This window comes from Zophobas morio, unplaced genomic scaffold, assembly GCF_036711695.1.
Source record: "Zophobas morio isolate AGI-343-1 ecotype UQ-CSIRO unplaced genomic scaffold, CSIRO_AGI_Zmor_V1 ptg000325l, whole genome shotgun sequence".
NCBI classification, from domain to species: Eukaryota; Metazoa; Arthropoda; class Insecta; order Coleoptera; family Tenebrionidae; genus Zophobas; species Zophobas morio.
The window spans coordinates 1-17,374 of record NW_026972429.1 but is presented as its reverse complement, the minus strand read 5'-3'; the positions used below and the strand labels follow the sequence as shown (position 1 = coordinate 17,374).

General features: G+C 31.6%; 2 protein-coding genes and 2 long non-coding RNA genes across 4 annotated transcripts; 3 read left to right on the top strand and 1 right to left on the bottom strand.

Moving 5' to 3' along the window:
• The first annotated feature begins 3 nt into the window (after window positions 1–3).
• Window positions 4–748, top strand: LOC135119962 (uncharacterized). Its single transcript, XR_010278451.1, has 3 exons — window positions 4–167; window positions 270–341; window positions 569–748. It is a non-coding gene; the product is annotated as an uncharacterized LOC135119962 (long non-coding RNA).
• Window positions 749–9,244: 8,496 nt separating this feature from the next.
• Window positions 9,245–9,851, top strand: LOC135119964 (uncharacterized). The gene is made up of 4 exons (XR_010278455.1): window positions 9,245–9,527; window positions 9,583–9,649; window positions 9,708–9,746; window positions 9,808–9,851. It is a non-coding gene; the product is annotated as an uncharacterized LOC135119964 (long non-coding RNA).
• Window positions 9,852–11,697: 1,846 nt separating this feature from the next.
• Window positions 11,698–14,704, top strand: LOC135119966 (palmitoyltransferase ZDHHC17-like). Its single transcript, XM_064044331.1, has 19 exons — window positions 11,698–11,771; window positions 11,869–11,952; window positions 12,007–12,108; window positions 12,179–12,260; window positions 12,353–12,463; window positions 12,597–12,685; window positions 12,737–12,816; window positions 12,880–12,981; window positions 13,050–13,175; window positions 13,240–13,416; window positions 13,472–13,583; window positions 13,649–13,754; window positions 13,811–13,920; window positions 13,979–14,046; window positions 14,101–14,174; window positions 14,238–14,312; window positions 14,377–14,451; window positions 14,508–14,564; window positions 14,621–14,704. The coding sequence occupies exons 2-19, from the start codon at window positions 11,870–11,872 to the stop codon at window positions 14,672–14,674; spliced, it is 1,683 nt and encodes a 560-aa protein (XP_063900401.1). The 5' UTR covers window positions 11,698–11,771; window position 11,869; the 3' UTR covers window positions 14,675–14,704.
• LOC135119967 (ATP-dependent RNA helicase DDX54-like) lies at window positions 14,692–17,325 on the bottom strand. The gene is made up of 16 exons (XM_064044332.1): window positions 17,235–17,325; window positions 17,123–17,184; window positions 16,997–17,062; window positions 16,749–16,872; window positions 16,561–16,694; window positions 16,357–16,498; window positions 16,197–16,294; window positions 15,993–16,131; window positions 15,782–15,938; window positions 15,616–15,719; window positions 15,500–15,557; window positions 15,347–15,443; window positions 15,181–15,293; window positions 15,002–15,117; window positions 14,826–14,934; window positions 14,692–14,763 (listed from the first exon to the last, which is right to left on the bottom strand). Exons 1-16 carry the CDS (start codon window positions 17,266–17,268, stop codon window positions 14,748–14,750), a joined length of 1,569 nt encoding a protein of 522 aa, XP_063900402.1. The 5' UTR covers window positions 17,269–17,325; the 3' UTR covers window positions 14,692–14,747.
• Window positions 17,326–17,374: the final 49 nt, after the last annotated feature.

Sequence of the window (17,374 nt, the reverse complement as noted above, 5' to 3'; positions counted from 1 at the left end):
ATGAGGCAGCCTTTTTGTTTTTGTTAAAGAATGGGGAAAAATGGTAGTTATCTAAAGCAAACTGGCATTCCAAACGTTAGAAAGTTAATAACAGAGCGGGCGCAGAAAGGTTTATTTCATGGCCTTGACGAAATTCGACGGGTCAGAGTCAGTTTTTCAGGGAAAAAGTAAACTATCGTTATTATATAGTCTATTATTTTTTATGTTTGGTAGAGGTATATATTTTGGGTTCTTCTTTTTTTTAAAGGTATTATACTTATTAATTATAGGTCCGTGCACGTGAAGCAACCGCAAGTTTATAATAAAAACTTATATAGTAAAATTCTAAATAAAACGTTGAAGTAAGGATTATTTATATATGCTTTGAATTTAGATACGTTTTAAGATAGAAAATGAATATAGTTATTCTTGTTTAAGCGAACATTATTGAAGCATTATTTTTGTTACAGCGTGAGGGGCGTGTTAAGTAAATTTTGTTTTTTAAATCATACTGGAAAGATAAAATAATTATTTAAGCCAAATTTTGAAATTTCAGTACTCTAGATTTATCTTCTAAAATCTTTATTAGTTTAGAAGTTTCTACTCAAACTCTTAGAATGATTGATAAAGCAAGAGGCTTTGATAATTACATTTTAAAAACACCAACTTTTATTTTGAAATCAAAAAAAGGGGAAGAACTTAAGGATCTTTTAAAAGACGAAATAGTTCGAAGGAATTTAATGAAAGAAGCTTTAAAGGAAAACTGGACGATCTAAACTATAATTAAATTGTTTGCATTATAATTTAAATAAAACTCCATTCTAACAATTTATTACTGACTTTTAAGATTTAAGTTAGGAAAAGGTTAAAATTTACTCCCTAGACTTAATTAACCTATTATATTATTAAAATAAGGCTTGGTAGGTATACTATTTACTTGGAAAAGTTATTAGTAAAACTAGAGTTTTCCAGGTATAATAACTAAATTTTGAAACTATAAATATTAAATTTATCTGCTTCCTAAATTTTGTAAATAATAAACCTTTTTTTGTAACAATGAAACCTGTATTACGCTTAGGGAATTTTAAAAATCCCAGATTTATTATATTCTTGTTTAGTGAATGGCCCGTTTGTCAATTTAGGAGGTGAAAGAAGGATTAAAGAATAAAATTATAACTTTTGCGAAATAAATAAGTGTACCGTTATTAATGAGTAAATAAAGGGGCAAAGATAATTGAATAAAGAGTTCAGAAATTATTAGCAAAGAGGATTTGATAGAATATTTGATATACTGTTGGCGTTACCAAATATTTGGGGATCGAGAACGACATTTTTATTTACGTATATTTGAATGAAAAGGGCTTGTATTTCGATGGCGGGTACTAAATTATATGCTACATATCTTACATGTTATTTAGAAGTTTAAGAAGCTATTACCCAAAACAGTCGGGTTCACAAAAACGCGCTTTTTACTTATAAAATATCTTATCTACAATACTAAAAAATGATCTTTTTGAAAATTTTTAAATATAATTTAAAATTCACTCCACCTTTTCTTTATAAAAAAGTCCCCATTATCTCACTATTCAACCCTCGGGCCCATCTTAACAGTCATCTTATTATATCTTAAGAACACAGCTTGTTATTTAGTACAACCGATTATTAAGACGGGCAGTAGATAAAAAAGTTCATGTTATAATATTGTGCATGAAGAGAGTAAAAGTACCTTTTTGTAATTTCACTTTCAAGTTTTCGAGTCTCAGACTGTTAGTATTATCTTTAGTATTTTTATGGCTTTTGAATTCTTTGTATCTTAGTAATTTAGTTTGGCCCTCCGAACAGAATAGTAATTTTTATTTTTTCTTAAAAAAAAAGAATAATGTTACCCTAATCATAAATTTTTGTTTTGAGTAGGAATAAATTTTGTAGTCGAAAAAAAAAAAGTAAGGCCATCACGGAGTACTAAATTTTTTTACTTTACCTCTGGTGTTAACTATTTCGGCTATCATCTTATAAAATCAGTAATATGTTACTTTTTACAAAAGACTTTTGTTATTATTTTTAAGCTTTTTAATGACACCCAGCTAAGCAGCCGCGGAGATAAAGTAGTAGTAATTGATGATCTTTTAGAGGAGGAACCAATACATCAAGTAGAATATTAACTTTTACACAGCTTTATGGATTTACTTGTAGAGTTCCTTTCATAAAGGTAGAGTTGACATATTGGGTTGAACAACTAAAGTATTATAACGTGAAAATTTTGCGGGCTGATCCATGTGACTTTGCTTCGACGATTTATCTTTATAAGGAGTTCATTCAGGAAGAAGGTTTTATTAGGATTTATAATTATAATAATAATTGCCTTCATGTTTTTTAAAATCGTTAAAAATTTATCTATTTCATTTTTCTAAAAATATAGATGATCTTAACTTCTTCCACTTTCACCGTAGAGGGCAGTCCCCCGCAGAGGCCTTAACATGTTTTTCTGAAATATTAAGCTTCTATGCAACATTAAAAAATAATTTTACTTTCTTCTATGGTATTTCAAAGCAAAGGATATGGAACTTTGCTACGTATTTATGACTTTTTTGTAAGATGCAAACGGATTTCCGGGTCATTTTGGACAAGGATTTGAAGAGTCCTTTAAAACAATAGCCGATTACAAAAGTTCTGAATTAAAAAAAAAGGCAATCTTTATAAAGATGAAAGCAAAATTATTGTAATTAATTAATTCTTTATTATTCAGATAATAGGGGTAAAGAGGGGAGTTCTGTTTGGCCAGGGGCTAGATTCCCAAAACAATCTTCATCATATTTTAAATAACTTGTTAAAAGTGGACGATTGCAAAACTTTTAATTCATATTTGTGTCCTAAAGTTAATATTAGTAATACCATAACTGTTTATACTTAAAAGCTTCTATATATTGTTTGTACTTGATAATTTACTTTTTTATTAATAGAAGTGAATTTTTTTATAATAATATTATTAATCCATATGCTTAGTTATTACTTTAATATCTTCTTGGCTTATAAAAAAAATAGTAGTTATAAAAAAGTCTGGCGTAGCTATTAAAATTATGAATTTATAGATTAGTATTTATTACAAGTATTACTGTAGCAAGTCACATAGAAACAAAATATTTCAAAGTTAAAAATTATGTGACACAAGTGTTTTCAAAAGTAAACAATAATCGAACATTTGATCAAGTTACGAGTTATACTCAAACAGAGAGGTTCATCATTTCCGCCACGCTGAATTAACAAAAAACCCTTTTTATAATTTATAGTTTCTATTCTTCCCTTAATCTTATAGAATATAAGCAAAACGCAATAACGCATCGCAGTTTATAAATGAGGTGAGTACACTTCAATTTTCGATGTCCTCCACTTGCATAAAATTTGCCAGATTTGCTTTGTTACATTCCCCTCCCAGCAGTACTTTCTTTTCGTAATTCTGAAAATAATTTAGCACTTGGTTAGCAGCAGGGGTTACCTATTTAATTAATTAACACTTATAGTCATATAATGGATAAATAGTGTCTTTTTATTTAGAAGATATATATAATACAAGAATTATCAAAGCAGTATCTTTTTAATTGTTAGGTATACTCTACAAGGAATATTTCTTGTTTAGTTACGGTTATTACACAATAGTTGTATTGATACTCACACAAGCGAAAATGCGATTTTTAACATTAATAACCTGCAAAAAAATTAAAATAGGTCCAAGTAAAAAAAACTGATTCATTATTGTAAATGTAGAATCTACTTTTATTTTAATAGATATATACATATATAAGATTTTGTTCAATACCAACTTTTGTAAGAGTTATGGAGGGAGGTATGTTATAACCTTTTATTCTAGACCGATTTAGTATACAGTTATTTTTTTTAAATGTCTGTTAAAAAAACTAAATAGTTGTGGATAAAACTTTTACCGTTTACCATACTCTGTTTTATCATACATACAAGCTTAATTTACAGAAAATTTCCTAAAGCTTTTTTAAATATTTTTATAATCAGCTATAACTAAAATCTCTTAAAATTTTTAAACTTTAGGCTATTTAAGCACAGTATGTATCTTTGCAATATTATATAAGTATCCAATAGGAGTAGTATGTCCCTTATGTTGATAATAAAACCCTATATTTAACAATATTCTATTTTAAATTATTATATTTAGGTGCAAGCGTGTACTTATTTTAGTATTTAAAATATAATTTAACATAGTTTGGCCTTTATTATGTTGAAATTTCTTTATAGGCTACAGTAAAAATGCTTTTTTATATATTTTACGGCCCTTCATCATTCATAAATTAACTTTCGCTAATAATTTTTTACAGACGAAAAACTTATTTTTCAACATATAAGCGAGGCTGTTTCAGCAGTCACAAACTTAATCGACGAACCATTTTCCCACAGTTATACTCAAACTTATCGTATCCCTTCCTCGTCGGTCTCTTTATAATAGTATAGTTTAGAGTCGTTAACTTAATAAATTAATTAATAAGTGCAAAGGATGCATGTATACTTTAGTTTTTCAAAGTAATTCTTAGGATAAGTAAAAGACAAAAACAAATAAATAGATAAGCAAGTAATTTATTTATTAATATTACGGTAAAATAATTATTTATTTTCTCTTCTAGAACTCTATCTCGGCCAGCATATCAGAAATTTTAGAATCTCTCAAAAACAAGATTAAGGTATACCCAATATTATAAATTTGAGTTTATGGTGTAAATATTTAAAAAAGTTAAGGCTTAATATGGAGTGCAGTCTAGTAAAATTATCTTGTACGTTTAACAAGTATGGCTTGTGCTATATAGACTTCACCTTGTTTAAACATAGTGTCTCACGTAGAGTCTATTTAGCTTAATAGAAAATAACTTTAGATTAAATAAAGAGGAACTACAACTATATTGCCTATTCTTGTAAAAATCTTTATGGTTCTTAAGTTATTATGAGAAAAGGGGTTCCTTATACTATTATTGATCTATAAAATTAATATATATATATAGGAGTTTTCTATATAAAGATATGCACTTTTTAGACTAACATGCGCAAACCAACCTACACGTGAGTTATCCGCAAGGAAGTAGTAGCAAATAATTTTACTCTGACCTTTGCGGATGCTCGGTAAGTCGAGCGCAGACCGTTTGGATTTGATTCGGGCGCGAGTAGCACGAGTGTTCCGATTTTCTCGGAGAAAGTCACTCCGCAGCACTATCCCTGCCCCTGGGGATTAGAGATTTGACTTGTCAGGGGGCTGAAAGTGCTTCTCGCCGGTGCACACGCCCCAACCACTAGATAAATTAACCAAAAACATTATAAACTAATTTTTCTAGGATAAACGCAATTTTGGTACCAGATATTTATATATTTAAGTATGGTAAATATAACGACTTTGTCATTTAAATGCAACCTTAGTTAAACATGTACATTTAGAGAACCAAATTTAAGATAAACAAATTATCCATTAATGGAAATTCTTTTAACCTTTTGCGAAGGTATATACATGCGACTTCATTGTTTGTAATGGCATTAGGTATTATTATACTATTCTAGTATACCATAAAGAGACCTGTGCAATGCCAAATTTAAACTATAAACTTTATATCTCATGAAGTTTCTCGCTTTATCCTCAGTTATTTTATATTACGTCACCACTTGCAAAAGGTTTCTAAACTGTTTGGCTGGTCGGGTAAACGTTTAAGTAGAGTAATGACATGACATTTAAAAGATTGGAAACTTTACTACTTGGTAAAACGATAAGTTTAACTAAGAACTTTAAAATATTATACAGAGTAATATCATATAATTAAGGAAAGCTTGAAATGGAACAGTTTTTAAGTTTTAAGGGATCTTTTATTTCAAATTTGTTTTAAGTTATTTTAATGCTGTTACTAAAGGAATTTAGTCGTTTCTCTAACTTAAAAGCGCTTTTGAGTATGCCTGGTTATATCTTCATACCTTTCGAGTTCTAGTTGTTCTAGAAAATTGACGTGTAAAACAGAAATCGTTTTACTTTAAGAGAAAACAGGTGAACGAATTTATTTAAACCGACTCATTTTTATATTATATAGCGGTTTACTATTAAATAATATTTAAACTGATATAATTTTTATATCATTATGCTTTTTAAAATTTTCGTGTGTGCTATATAGCTGAAAAGAACACAATTAACAGCCTGACTCCATATCATTAAAAATTTTTTAATATTTGGGTAAGCAACAAGTCTAGCTAGTTACTATCTGCAACGCTTAACCTTCCTCCTTTTATTTAAACGTTTGACATATAAACAAAAGAATATTTTTTTTCTTCTAAAAAAATTTATTAGGTTTTTAATTTTTTTTTTGGGTAATTATATTGCTTATAGATATCTCAAAGTACTGCTATCCCAATAGCTACACAAATGAAGTGTTTAGAGCTCTTTTCGACCAGGAAAGGTCTTGTGGAATCTTTTTTAAATAAAGTTAAACAGATCTTTTCTCGACGAAATGAAGCCTTTAAAAAGGGTTTAAGAGAAATTCTCTTTTTTTTTAAGATCATAAATTATTAATAGAATAGTGGGTGTGTATATTTATTCCAATAAGTTTTTTTGGAGAGAGTTTCATCTTTGAGTATTTTTGCTAAGTTTATTAATTTAAAATATATAGATTTAAATCTTTATAAGCTTAAAAAACATAAAAATAAGCTCTATTTTTGTAGTATTTAGTAAAGTTGACTAGTTTTTATCTATTATTTAACATAATTATTTTAAAACAAAAAATCTGTCTTACCTTTTTTACTGTTAAACTATTAAAAAAAAAATTTAATAAATAAAAATTCCAATTTAAATTTTTTTTTTTTTAATTTTTTTTAGCTGCTATTGAAGCACTTTTGGAGTGGTTTCTATCGGTTTTGTTAAAGTTTTATAAAAAAAAAGAAAATGTTTCTTTAGATAAGTCTTATGATAAAGAAACGTTGAAGGGTTTGCTTTTGATATCCTAATTATTAAAAATTAAATTGTATTTAAAACAACAGTTTTTTATTTATTTGTTATTAAAATAAAACCATACTTTTTTCATATATTTAAAATCATCATAATTTATAGTTATTTAGTTATATTTTGTAAATTAAAAATGGGGAATTTTATAAACATTGTCTCAGAGACTATTGTTTAAAGCTTTATTTACTGATTTTGTATATAAATATATCATAAAATATATTTTTTTATACATAAATTTATATTTTCTTCGAAAGACATGTTATAAAGCCATTAAAATATTTAAAAATACAAATATAATTATTAACGATATCCTAATTTTTAAAAATAACAATAATAATTAATAGCTTATGAATAAAAATAATAAGATTAAACAAGATAAGTAATATCTAAAATTATTTTTTAAAAAATTCGGATTACAAAAAGTAAAAATAAATTATCATTTTAAAGATTACGAAGTAAAACATTTAGGATAAAATAAATAAAAATTTAGAAAAATAAATTTAATATAGCAAAAAAAATTTAGAACAAATTATATAATAACTCAATATATTTTTTTTCAAACTATTTTCTTATGTATAGCAAAACAGTTATCAAAGGATATTAAAACAAAAAAAATTTTAAAAATTTTAATTTCTTTATGACGATGAGGGCTAAGTAAAAATATTAGTAGTATGTAAGAGTACGTTGAGCTTGATATATCAATTTTATTTGTTTAATAAGTTTCTTAACGAGTAATACAAGTAGTAAATCATTACTATTTTTTAAAATTTTATAATTTATTTTTTGTGCTTGCTTTCGTTTAAAATAATAAGAAAATTTACTCTTTTTATATTTGATTATTAATTTTGTATTGAACTCATTTTACAATTCTTATAGTTTTTCTTATTTAAACATTTTTTCCCTTTAATAAAATATTTCGTTAGATTTAAATATATTATTAAAGTTTTTATATTTTATTTTATACCATTAAAAAATTTGACTTTTTATTTTACATGTTGAGGTAGCCTTGCTAAATTGGAGTCTAATTGGAGGAGGTAACTTTTTTTAACGACTTTAATTTTTAAGGCATGCTTCGTGTTTCCATTTAGTTTCTCCAAAATTTACATAGTATTTAAATTTTATTTATAACACTCAAGGAAGTGTTAAACAATAGAAAGTCTGGTTTAAGAATATATTTCACAACTGGGTTATCGATAAAATATATAAAATTTAAGAAGCTCGAGAGTTATTTAGCGCATAATCAATTTAAATACTTATATCTAATAAAAACATTGTATAAAAGTTTAAAGGTGAATTGGCAACTTATAATTTTTTATAAAAAAAATATTTAAACAAAATGCTTTGTTAAAAGGATCATTCTAAATGAATCAATCTAAATTGTTTATACTCTTCAATAGTGAAAAATTCAAATAATTTTTGTCTCACTACTTTATTGAGTGACGATATATAAAAAAAAGGTCCAGAGATTGTATCGATATATGCACTAACTAAAAATTTCAAAAGAATTATTTATGTTTTTTAACGACTTATCCACTTATCACATTTCATTTTCGAACAAGTCAATTTTTAAGATATTCGCTGTATTACTGTCTTATTAAAATTTTTATTTTGAACTTTTTCAAGCACTAAAATTCGGTTGTATAAATTAGCAATACTTTTTCTTATACTTAGTTTAATTTTTCCTTAACTATTGACTCTGCACATACGTAGTAAAAATTTTTGTACACACCGATAATCTATTACTACCGTTAAGTAATATTTCTACTAATTCAAAATTATTCTTATGAAAGCTAAGGCCACTTTTTATAAAGTTTTACTTTTAATAAATAAAATATAAAGCAATCGTTTTTAACAACAATCTTTTAGTTAAAATTTCTATAAGGAGTTGTCCTTTTTATTTTCTTTTTTTTTGTTGCAATCAGCACTTAACTTTTTGAGGCGCAAATTCTGTATATATTATTATTAAGGTTCAGGCCGTAGAGTAGTCTTTGCGTGTTACTTTTTTTCAAAAACTGATCCACAACGCGGACGTTCTGTAGCGGGAGATAGGTTTTTCTCTAGGAAAGTATAGATATTTATAAGGTTTAGTATATTTAATATAGTTTTTCTTATATCAAACGCTGGTATGAAAGCGTGCGTCGACTGAGTTTAGATGCCGTTATTTTTCATGATGGTTTACAAACGGATTTTATAGGCAAATTTCAAACAGATAAAGTATTTTAATAATTAATAACTGTAATCTTAACCATATAAGGTTAAAATAATTATTAGATTCGCTTTGTAAAAGTAAAACTGGGTAATCGCTCTACCAACGATGAGCGATTCTTCGTTTACCAACAGTATCTTCGCGAGCACTTGGATATCAAAGCGGTTTTCTTTACAGGTTTTTTTAAGAAATTTGGAAAAAAGCTGGGACAAAAAGTTCATATCGAAAGTTAGATATTTCCGATGTTTATTTTCGAATGAATCCCTTTGAATTAGTAAGAGTAATTGGAAACCGGTTATATATCGGTCAGGACAGGGGACAAAATATGCGTTCTAATCTCTGGATGAAGTTCAGGTTGTTTTATTACGGGCTATAATAAAAAATTTATAAAAAAGTAGCTTTTGATTAGATTTAACTGGTGTGTGACTGAAGAAGCTAATAAAAAAGTTCTTGAGCGAATACAAACTCATAAGCAGGTTTATTTATTAGCTCGTCGTAAACAGATGAACTTTCTAATTAAAAAAACTTCTATAGGTTTATAATGCAGGAATTATAGGTGGTTACACAGCAATGGTACTAAGTTTCGTATAAATTTATATCTAGTCGGCTATGTCATATATATATATATGTAAAGATACTCCCGTTTTTAAGTAAAGTGACTGCTTACTTGAATAAATTGGATAAGAATTACAACTGTAACATGTTGGTGGTAAATTGGATAGTACACTTACATTATAATTACGACGTATTCACCGGTTTTCCTTTGAACAGGTACTGAAAACTTTATATAAATTATATTATTTTCTATTGCTTAATGTTTTACTAGCTTGTTTTTTGAAAAGGAGCAAGATCCTCAAGGGATCTTCATCGTCCATAAGTAAATTATTAAGCGAGTCGCCCATTTATTTTAAAAAACATTTACTAATCTCTAAAATCTTTTTCATTTGATATTTCTGATGAAAATTCAAAGTTCAGTTAGACAATAAAACCTTTAGATTTCCATAATTTTTTTAGCGATGGGACTATAAATATTTCACTAAATGAGTTAAAATTATATTTTATTAGTATTATAAGTATCTCACAACCTTATTAAGTATTTTGCTAAATCCATAAGATAGATCGCATAGTAAATTAGTAATAGGGCGCTTCTAATTAAATAAAAGTTCGCTAACTATTCAAGATTTTAAAGATTGTAATTCTTGTTTTTTATTTCCAAGGAAACCAAAGGGGTTCTCTTATAAAATAATGTCAATATCTTACTTAATAGCAACCATAAATACTTAAGTATTATATTTCGTTGCCCAATTATCGAGATCTCCGCGGCAAGGAAGCATCTTAAAGTTCGGTAAAGTGAAGTGATAAAAAATTGTTATTTCTTTATTGATAAACCGCGATAGTAATAGTTCTAAAATTCGTGCGCTCTGCATGCCCTTAGGAAGATGCTTTGCCCCTATTTAATATAGCGCTCTTCTGACAAAGAGATTATTGCAAAGCATATTTAGTAGTAGATAGCCGTGAGAATTGTGCAATATGAAAATTACAAAGCAATAGAAATAAATAAATACAAGGTTATTACTATTCGTACCAACCAATGTATTTTATTAACTATGGAAAACTCAGCCTCGAAAAAGTTAAATTTAGTTAAGTAGAAACGTATTACTTACAGTTTTTTTAAAACAACGTGGCGCCATACTCATTTAAGTCTATGTAGGTTATAAGGTAATATTCACGTACAAATAAATCTTATTAGTAGGCCCGTAGGAAATTGACCATTTGAAATTTATAATATAAAAATACCCATTATAAGTTTGCTTTTTTTTTAAACTGCTAAAAATTTTGTTCACTTGAAAAATAGAGTGAAACTAAGGAATTTGAAAATGTTTAATATTTAATTATACGAAATAAACAAATAAAATAATCATGAGGAATTACATATTATTCAAGTTTCACAAAAAAAAAAAGTTTTGTTCCAAAAAAATTACTTTGATAAGTTCTTTTCTTGCATTAATAAATATTAGAATTTTTAAATAACTCGAAAAAATTTTCAGAATTTTCGGTAGTTTATGTTAGAGAAACCACCTAACTTCTAATCATTTATATATTTCGGTGAGTCCATCCGGCGTTGTCCTTTCGATGTTGAGCTCAGTGTCATCTTTATAACTTCAAAAAAAATTAAGCTGCCGATATAATAGAAATAAAAAAATTGGTATAAACAGTAAGGTTTGCTAAATTTTGCAAGTTTTCGCTACGGGTTTTAAAACCAACAATTTTGCAGATAATTAAGCTAATACTGAGCTACAGAGTCAGTTTACATATTTAATAATCCCTGCAGTATTTTGAAATTTTACAGAGTTGTAATCTACTTTACTAACAGTAGTTCCTTCACTTGATATAACTTATATATAGTTTTATATAGTATAGTAAAGTAAGCTTCTTGCTTTGCCCTCTGCATGTTTACTTTTCGATTTACCTTATTTGTTTAGTTTTATACTTTCGGCTTTACATATAGCAAATGCTCCAAGTCTACACTTGAAGTTTTTAAAGCATTTATATACCCAAATAACTACAACTGACGGCTCTAAAACAGTTTAATTACCGGTAAGAAACTATATCAATAATCTTGTAATTGCTTTAAATTAAAATATTAAACCATAATTATTAAAATTATACATAAATTATGCTGACTTAGTATTAGTATGAATAACTTAGATAGTACAACAAATGATTCTGAGTTAACCCTTGTTAAAGCTGTCCAAGAAGGCTTCTTGGAACTCTGCAGGTTAGCTGAACACTTCTATTTTTAATACATAATCTCTTTACTTACTTATTATAGACAAAAAATAGAAATTGAAGGTTATGATGTAAATCTATTAGACAGTGAAGGTGTTTCCCTTTTGCATTGGGCAGCCATAAACGACAGAAGGGAAGTTGTTAGGTATTTACTTTCTTTATCCATAGGCAATGTAGGTAGTTCACAATAACACAAATAAAAATTATACAAAAAGGTATTTGCTTCAAAAGGGAGCAATCTATGATAGACATTGCGGAGAGTTTGATTCTACAAGCCTACACTGGGCAGTTTACCGTGTAAGAAAATGCAGCTACTATATAGCAAACACTAAACAGAATCTTGTTACACATATGCCCGTTCGTATGGATGTAAAAGTATTCTTTTCCAGGGTCACCTGCACACGATTATTCTTCTTCTTCGCTACGGTTCCGATCCCTACGAAGAAGATAATAGAGGGTGCAATGCGCTTCATATAGCTGCTCAGTTTGGATATCCTCTTGTATAAAATACAAAATTTTCTTGAACAATTTTTTAAGCACAAGTATATAGCAAAAATCAAGTTTTTAGCTACTATTATATATATATAACTGGCAATTTTTTTATTTAGATTTTTATTATAAAAAACTTTTTAGCTTTGCATTTATTTTGTTGAAAAGTGTTACATGGAAGTAAACACTCGAGATGCGTTCGGGATAACACCTTTAATGTGGGCGGTGACCAGGTCCACTTTCTTAACGGGTCAAACGCTCATATTATTAATATCTACGTGCAGTTTCACAGCAGTTGATACAGTAAGAGCGCTGTCCGGCCTGGGCGCTGACTTAAATTTGCAAGACAATAACGGATTAACAGGTGAAAAAAAATAGGCATTCTTCAAATTTATAACTATTTTTTACGTTTAAAAATATGAGAAAGCGCTTCACTGGGCAGTTGATAAAGGGAAATTAAAAGTTGTTTCGGAATTGTTGGAGAGAGGCGCGAGAATAGACATAAAAGACTGCTCTGGCCTGGATGCTGGTTTTTATTAAATCTATGTAATCGCGACGCTAGTGTTTAGTTACTATTCATACTTATTTCTCTTGAAGAGGCGTTTTCAGAAGGAAAGAAGCAAAAAAAAATCACTGCATTTATAAAAAGATGGCGCTTCTATAAATTTTCTCCGCTTAGCAAATATCAATGGCTACATCGACTTATACTATTTGTACTTCCGGGTCGCCCTGGCTATTCCCCTTCCTCCACTCCTGTTCGTTTCTAACTGCACCATTAACAATAAAGGGGTCGCACTGCTAGCCAATCTCCTTCTTGTAGCCGCCCTCCCGGCTATAAAGGCCTTCATTGGTATCATTGCCGTATGGCTGCTCCTGGCATTCACTGCGAGAGCTTTCTGGCCGCTGAATGGCAAGAAGCCCTTCTCGTTCGGGATTGTGGTTGGAACGTTGACGCTCTTGTTTGGTAGGAACAGCGCCGTTACAGAGCGTGTCACACTTTTATTCATATTTTTTTTTAGTTGTCTTTGGAGTGTGGCTTGTTCCTCTTAACAGCGAGCATGACTTTCTACTAATAGCGTTTATTATATCGTTCTACTGCTGCTGCCACTCGCTGTATCTCTCGTGGAAGTGGTGATACACATGCTATTGGTCAGCGTGAGTGCGTCTGCTAAACTTTTATTCCTTCTCCTTGGAAGTGATCCTGGCTTCATCCGCGAGGCCGAAGTAATCAGACTAACTGAGATCATTACCCGCGCAGAGGAAGAAAAGATAGGCGAAGCCCACGTGTGCTACACTTGTTTGGTTATAATTCCGTGTCATTGCGAAAATGCACGCCGTCTGACTGCCGCAATGCACAGCTGCTAAAGCCTACCAGAAGCAAGCACTGCAGCCAATGCGGGGAGTGCGTGCGCCTATTTGACCATCACTGTCCGTTTATTAACAATTGCGTGGGCGGGCGAAATCACAGGTTCGGTGTATTGTCTACTAGTTAATCCGAGACGGCTAATAATTCTACCGGCTAGTAGATATTTTATTGGTTTTCTCATTTTCCTGCCGCTCGGAAGCTACTTTTACCTTTGCTTATGCATAAACTGTAAGCTATTACAAGCCAAGAAGCGGTGGTACACTAACTAAAAGGGGGTGGAAGATCTCAGACACACGTGCATGAGCGCCGACAGTAAATCAGTGCTATCTATGCAGTGCCTTCACGCGGAAACAGTGGTAGCCTCATTAAAAAAAACGCCAAAGCTTCGCTATATAAAAGAGTGCTGCTCTGTATGGCAGGTGTGCTGGGCGGGTCTAACGGCAGCCTTCCACGGGTTTTGGGTTTTTTTTATGAATCTCTCGCAACTGTATCAGGTCCCAATGGCGTGGAATTCCGCCCTTCTGCGAAGAGACACTAAAGCACGTGTTTTCTATGTAGATTACGGTCAATTTAACGACCAATGAGCAAGTTCTTCTCCATGCTCGGTCGGTTAGTTACCTGCAGGACGCCAATGTATATCTTTGTACTTTTTCCTGTTTGCCCCTCTGAATGGCTCCTTCGCTGTGCAGGGAAAATACACAAACAAATACGATCGCGGCTGCTGGCGCAACTTTACTAGTTTTTGGGTAAGGCCCACCTCCTCTTGGTTTCTTATATGCATTATTCTAACGATTGTACATAGACCAATCGGCGTCTTAGAGAAAACTATGGGGATGACCAAGCCTTGCAAGTCTAGCGGATGGCGACCAGATATAGTTTATTCCTTGTAAGACCCTAAAGAATACGTACTGGTTCGTAGAATTCATTCCTTATTTCTTCTTCAGCCTGTAACCGATAGAGGACATTCGATACTTTAAGAATATAATACAACCAATAAAAGCCAATACCTTAATTTTTTTCCCCGAACTTTCTTAATGTGGTTCCGGATTTTTTCTTTTCTGCGCCTTTCTTTTAATATAACCTCCTTCGTTTTGAGCTCATTCCTGGCACGCACTCCTTTATAAGGAATGCACGTGGTGAGTCTTTGCTCGAGGGTTCTGGACGCACTCGCAAGAAGTAATACCTTTACAACCAACCCTCGAAAGGTTATTGCGGCGGCCATGTGGGGACACGTGGGGAGAATGGTCCAAAACTTCTCCGGAATGACCGATATTGTGCTTCTCCTTCCATTCTTTGTATCTCAAGTGCGGATAAAGAAAGTATAGCGAAAACACAAATCCACAGAGGCGAGGGCAGAAGTACTTGTGCGTATTATAAGAAGCGCTGATCCAGACTCCCGCCTCGTTCTTGATTCGTTTTTTTTTCTTGTCTTCTTCAACACCAACGAACTTTTTCTTTTTTCTGTCCCATTTTTTCTATATATAATTTATCATTCAAAACTGACCAATGGCGTGTCTTTACAACTAACAAAGTTGTTGGGTTTTTCATGCTGCTCAACTTCGTCTTGAGTCAAGTCGAGAATCTGACTGCAGACGGAAGACTGAAAGCATTCCGATGAGCGCAATCTAAAGAAAACTCTGTAAAGGGAATGGCCAGAAGCCACGCGATGTGCGCAAAAAACCCTTTTTCTTGATAATAATTAGATGGGCGATACGGAATGAAAAATTCGCTTCGCTCGCCTAAACGAAGAGAATAACCGTAATGACTCTGCACAATAAGACTTTAGAAAAAAGTAACTTTTGGACTTTGGCACGTTTATCACTATATTCAGCTCGCAAGCCGGCTTCTCGCGCCCGTCGCTGGGAGGTTGCACCGTATCTTTGCCAGCGGTTCTTTCCCGCCTGGCCACGTGGGATACCAATAAGCAAACTGGCTTGTATTATATCGAGGCCAAGCTAAATACTTTCGCCTCTGAATAGAAGCGTCATGTTGCTTGCGCTTCAGCTTCATCAAGTCCAGCAGTTCGTTTGAGGGGTGCTTGATTTTTTTATACTCAAAAATGGTTTGAGACGGCCGAAAGTTTTTCACTTGAGCCAAAAAAGTTTCGCGAGTCGTGTCCTCTGTAGATTCTACTATGCTCGTCTAGTTAACAAAAAAACACCAATGAAGAATACGAGCGGAGGAGAAGTCCGGGTGGGCCCCAAAATTCTGTTCAAGAAGTTCTTTAGCGCGGCGCACTGACTCAGTTGAGGGTTTCTGCCGAGAACGGAGGTACATCTGCATGGCATTTTGACAGACTCGAAAAAGAGATTGCTATCGGTGGACATACATGTGAGTTTCTGCTAAAAATACTAAACTAACATAAAACTGTTGCATACCACATCGGTACTGCGCGAATGAAGGTCGGAATAACACTCGCGAAAGGGCTCCAGAATTCCTTCTGAAACACACCAAAAAAAATTCGCATCTGGGGTCTCTTTAAGCAAGGGGCCTCTATTAGCACCACCCGATTGGGGCCTTCAAGTCAAAAAAGGGAACCGCTAGCGCTGGTAGAAGCGATTGGACGGCCGAGATAGAGGTGAAGGTCAAGCATATAAGGCAGTTCATCCGGAGCAACCAATGCATAAGCAGTACCGTGACGGCCTGCCCGAGCCACGCGACCTGACCGATGCACAAAGAGCTTGCAGGGAACGAGCGGATCCCGTGAAAAAATTAGAATTTCAAAAATTGCTTAAGGGAAACCTTGGGAGTAGCAGGAAAGTGATAGTGAATCACGCATTCGAGAAGGGGAATGTCGATCCCCCTTGCAGCGACATCAGTAACGACAAGAACATTGGTTTTGCCCTCCCGAAAATTGGCGGCTTGAATTTTTCTTTCTAGTTAATCAGCAACAATTTAGTTTACTCATAGAAAATAAAAGATTTGCGGACCAATGGGATCGAGAGATCCGTAAAGGTACGAACAACAGTGGCCATTCCGAACAAGAATTTCCTTTAGAAGTTCCACGTGATGCCTCGTCGCAACAAACACCAAAGTTGGAGCATCTGCTTTGACCTAGAGAGAAAAGATTGACCATCGCGTGAAATGATAAACGCGCACGTCTGTGCGCAAGTAGATGCTAATTATAACTCCCTTTACATTATACGCCACAATATATACATGATGTTCAAAAGCGAACCTTGATCGAAAGTAAATACAACAAGTGAGCGAGTTTATCCTCACTTCTTACTTTTATAAAAGAAAGCTAAAAGAATCAATAATATTAATTAATAATAATTTTAAAAAATTTTAAAAATTAAGGTACTTGGAGATTTTCACTTAATTTTGTTTCCAAATCGAGTCTAACTAGAACGGGATCCTTTAAACCTGGAATTTCAGTAGTCAAGAATTAAAAAAAAATTAAAAATTTCTCTTACCTGCTTGAGTAAAATCTGCTAAAGCTTTAGGCATGGTAGCGGAGAACAACAAAGTTTGTCTTTTTATAGGAATCTGCTTGATAATATCGTTTAGTTGCTCTTGAAAGCCGAGCTCAAACAATCTGAGGCGTTTCAATTAA

What these genes read in the sequence shown, in the direction of transcription:
- LOC135119966 (XM_064044331.1), top strand. Translation starts at nt 11,870, where the DNA reads ATGAATAACTTAGATAGTACAACAAATGATTCTGAGTTAACCCTTGTT. An exon ending in AGACAATAACGGATTAACAG is followed by an intron (nt 12,817 to 12,879) that starts GTGAAAAAAAAT and finishes AATATGAGAAAG; the next exon opens with CGCTTCACTGGGCAGTTGAT. An exon ending in CCTTTGCTTATGCATAAACT is followed by an intron (nt 14,047 to 14,100) that starts GTAAGCTATTAC and finishes AGGGGGTGGAAG; the next exon opens with ATCTCAGACACACGTGCATG.
- LOC135119967 (XM_064044332.1), bottom strand. Translation starts at nt 17,268, where the DNA reads ATGCCTAAAGCTTTAGCAGATTTTACTCAAGCAG. An exon ending in ACTTTCCTGCTACTCCCAAG is followed by an intron (nt 16,499 to 16,560) that starts GTTTCCCTTAAG and finishes GTTCCCTGCAAG; the next exon opens with CTCTTTGTGCATCGGTCAGG. An exon ending in GCTTCTATTCAGAGGCGAAA is followed by an intron (nt 15,720 to 15,781) that starts GTATTTAGCTTG and finishes CCACGTGGCCAG; the next exon opens with GCGGGAAAGAACCGCTGGCA.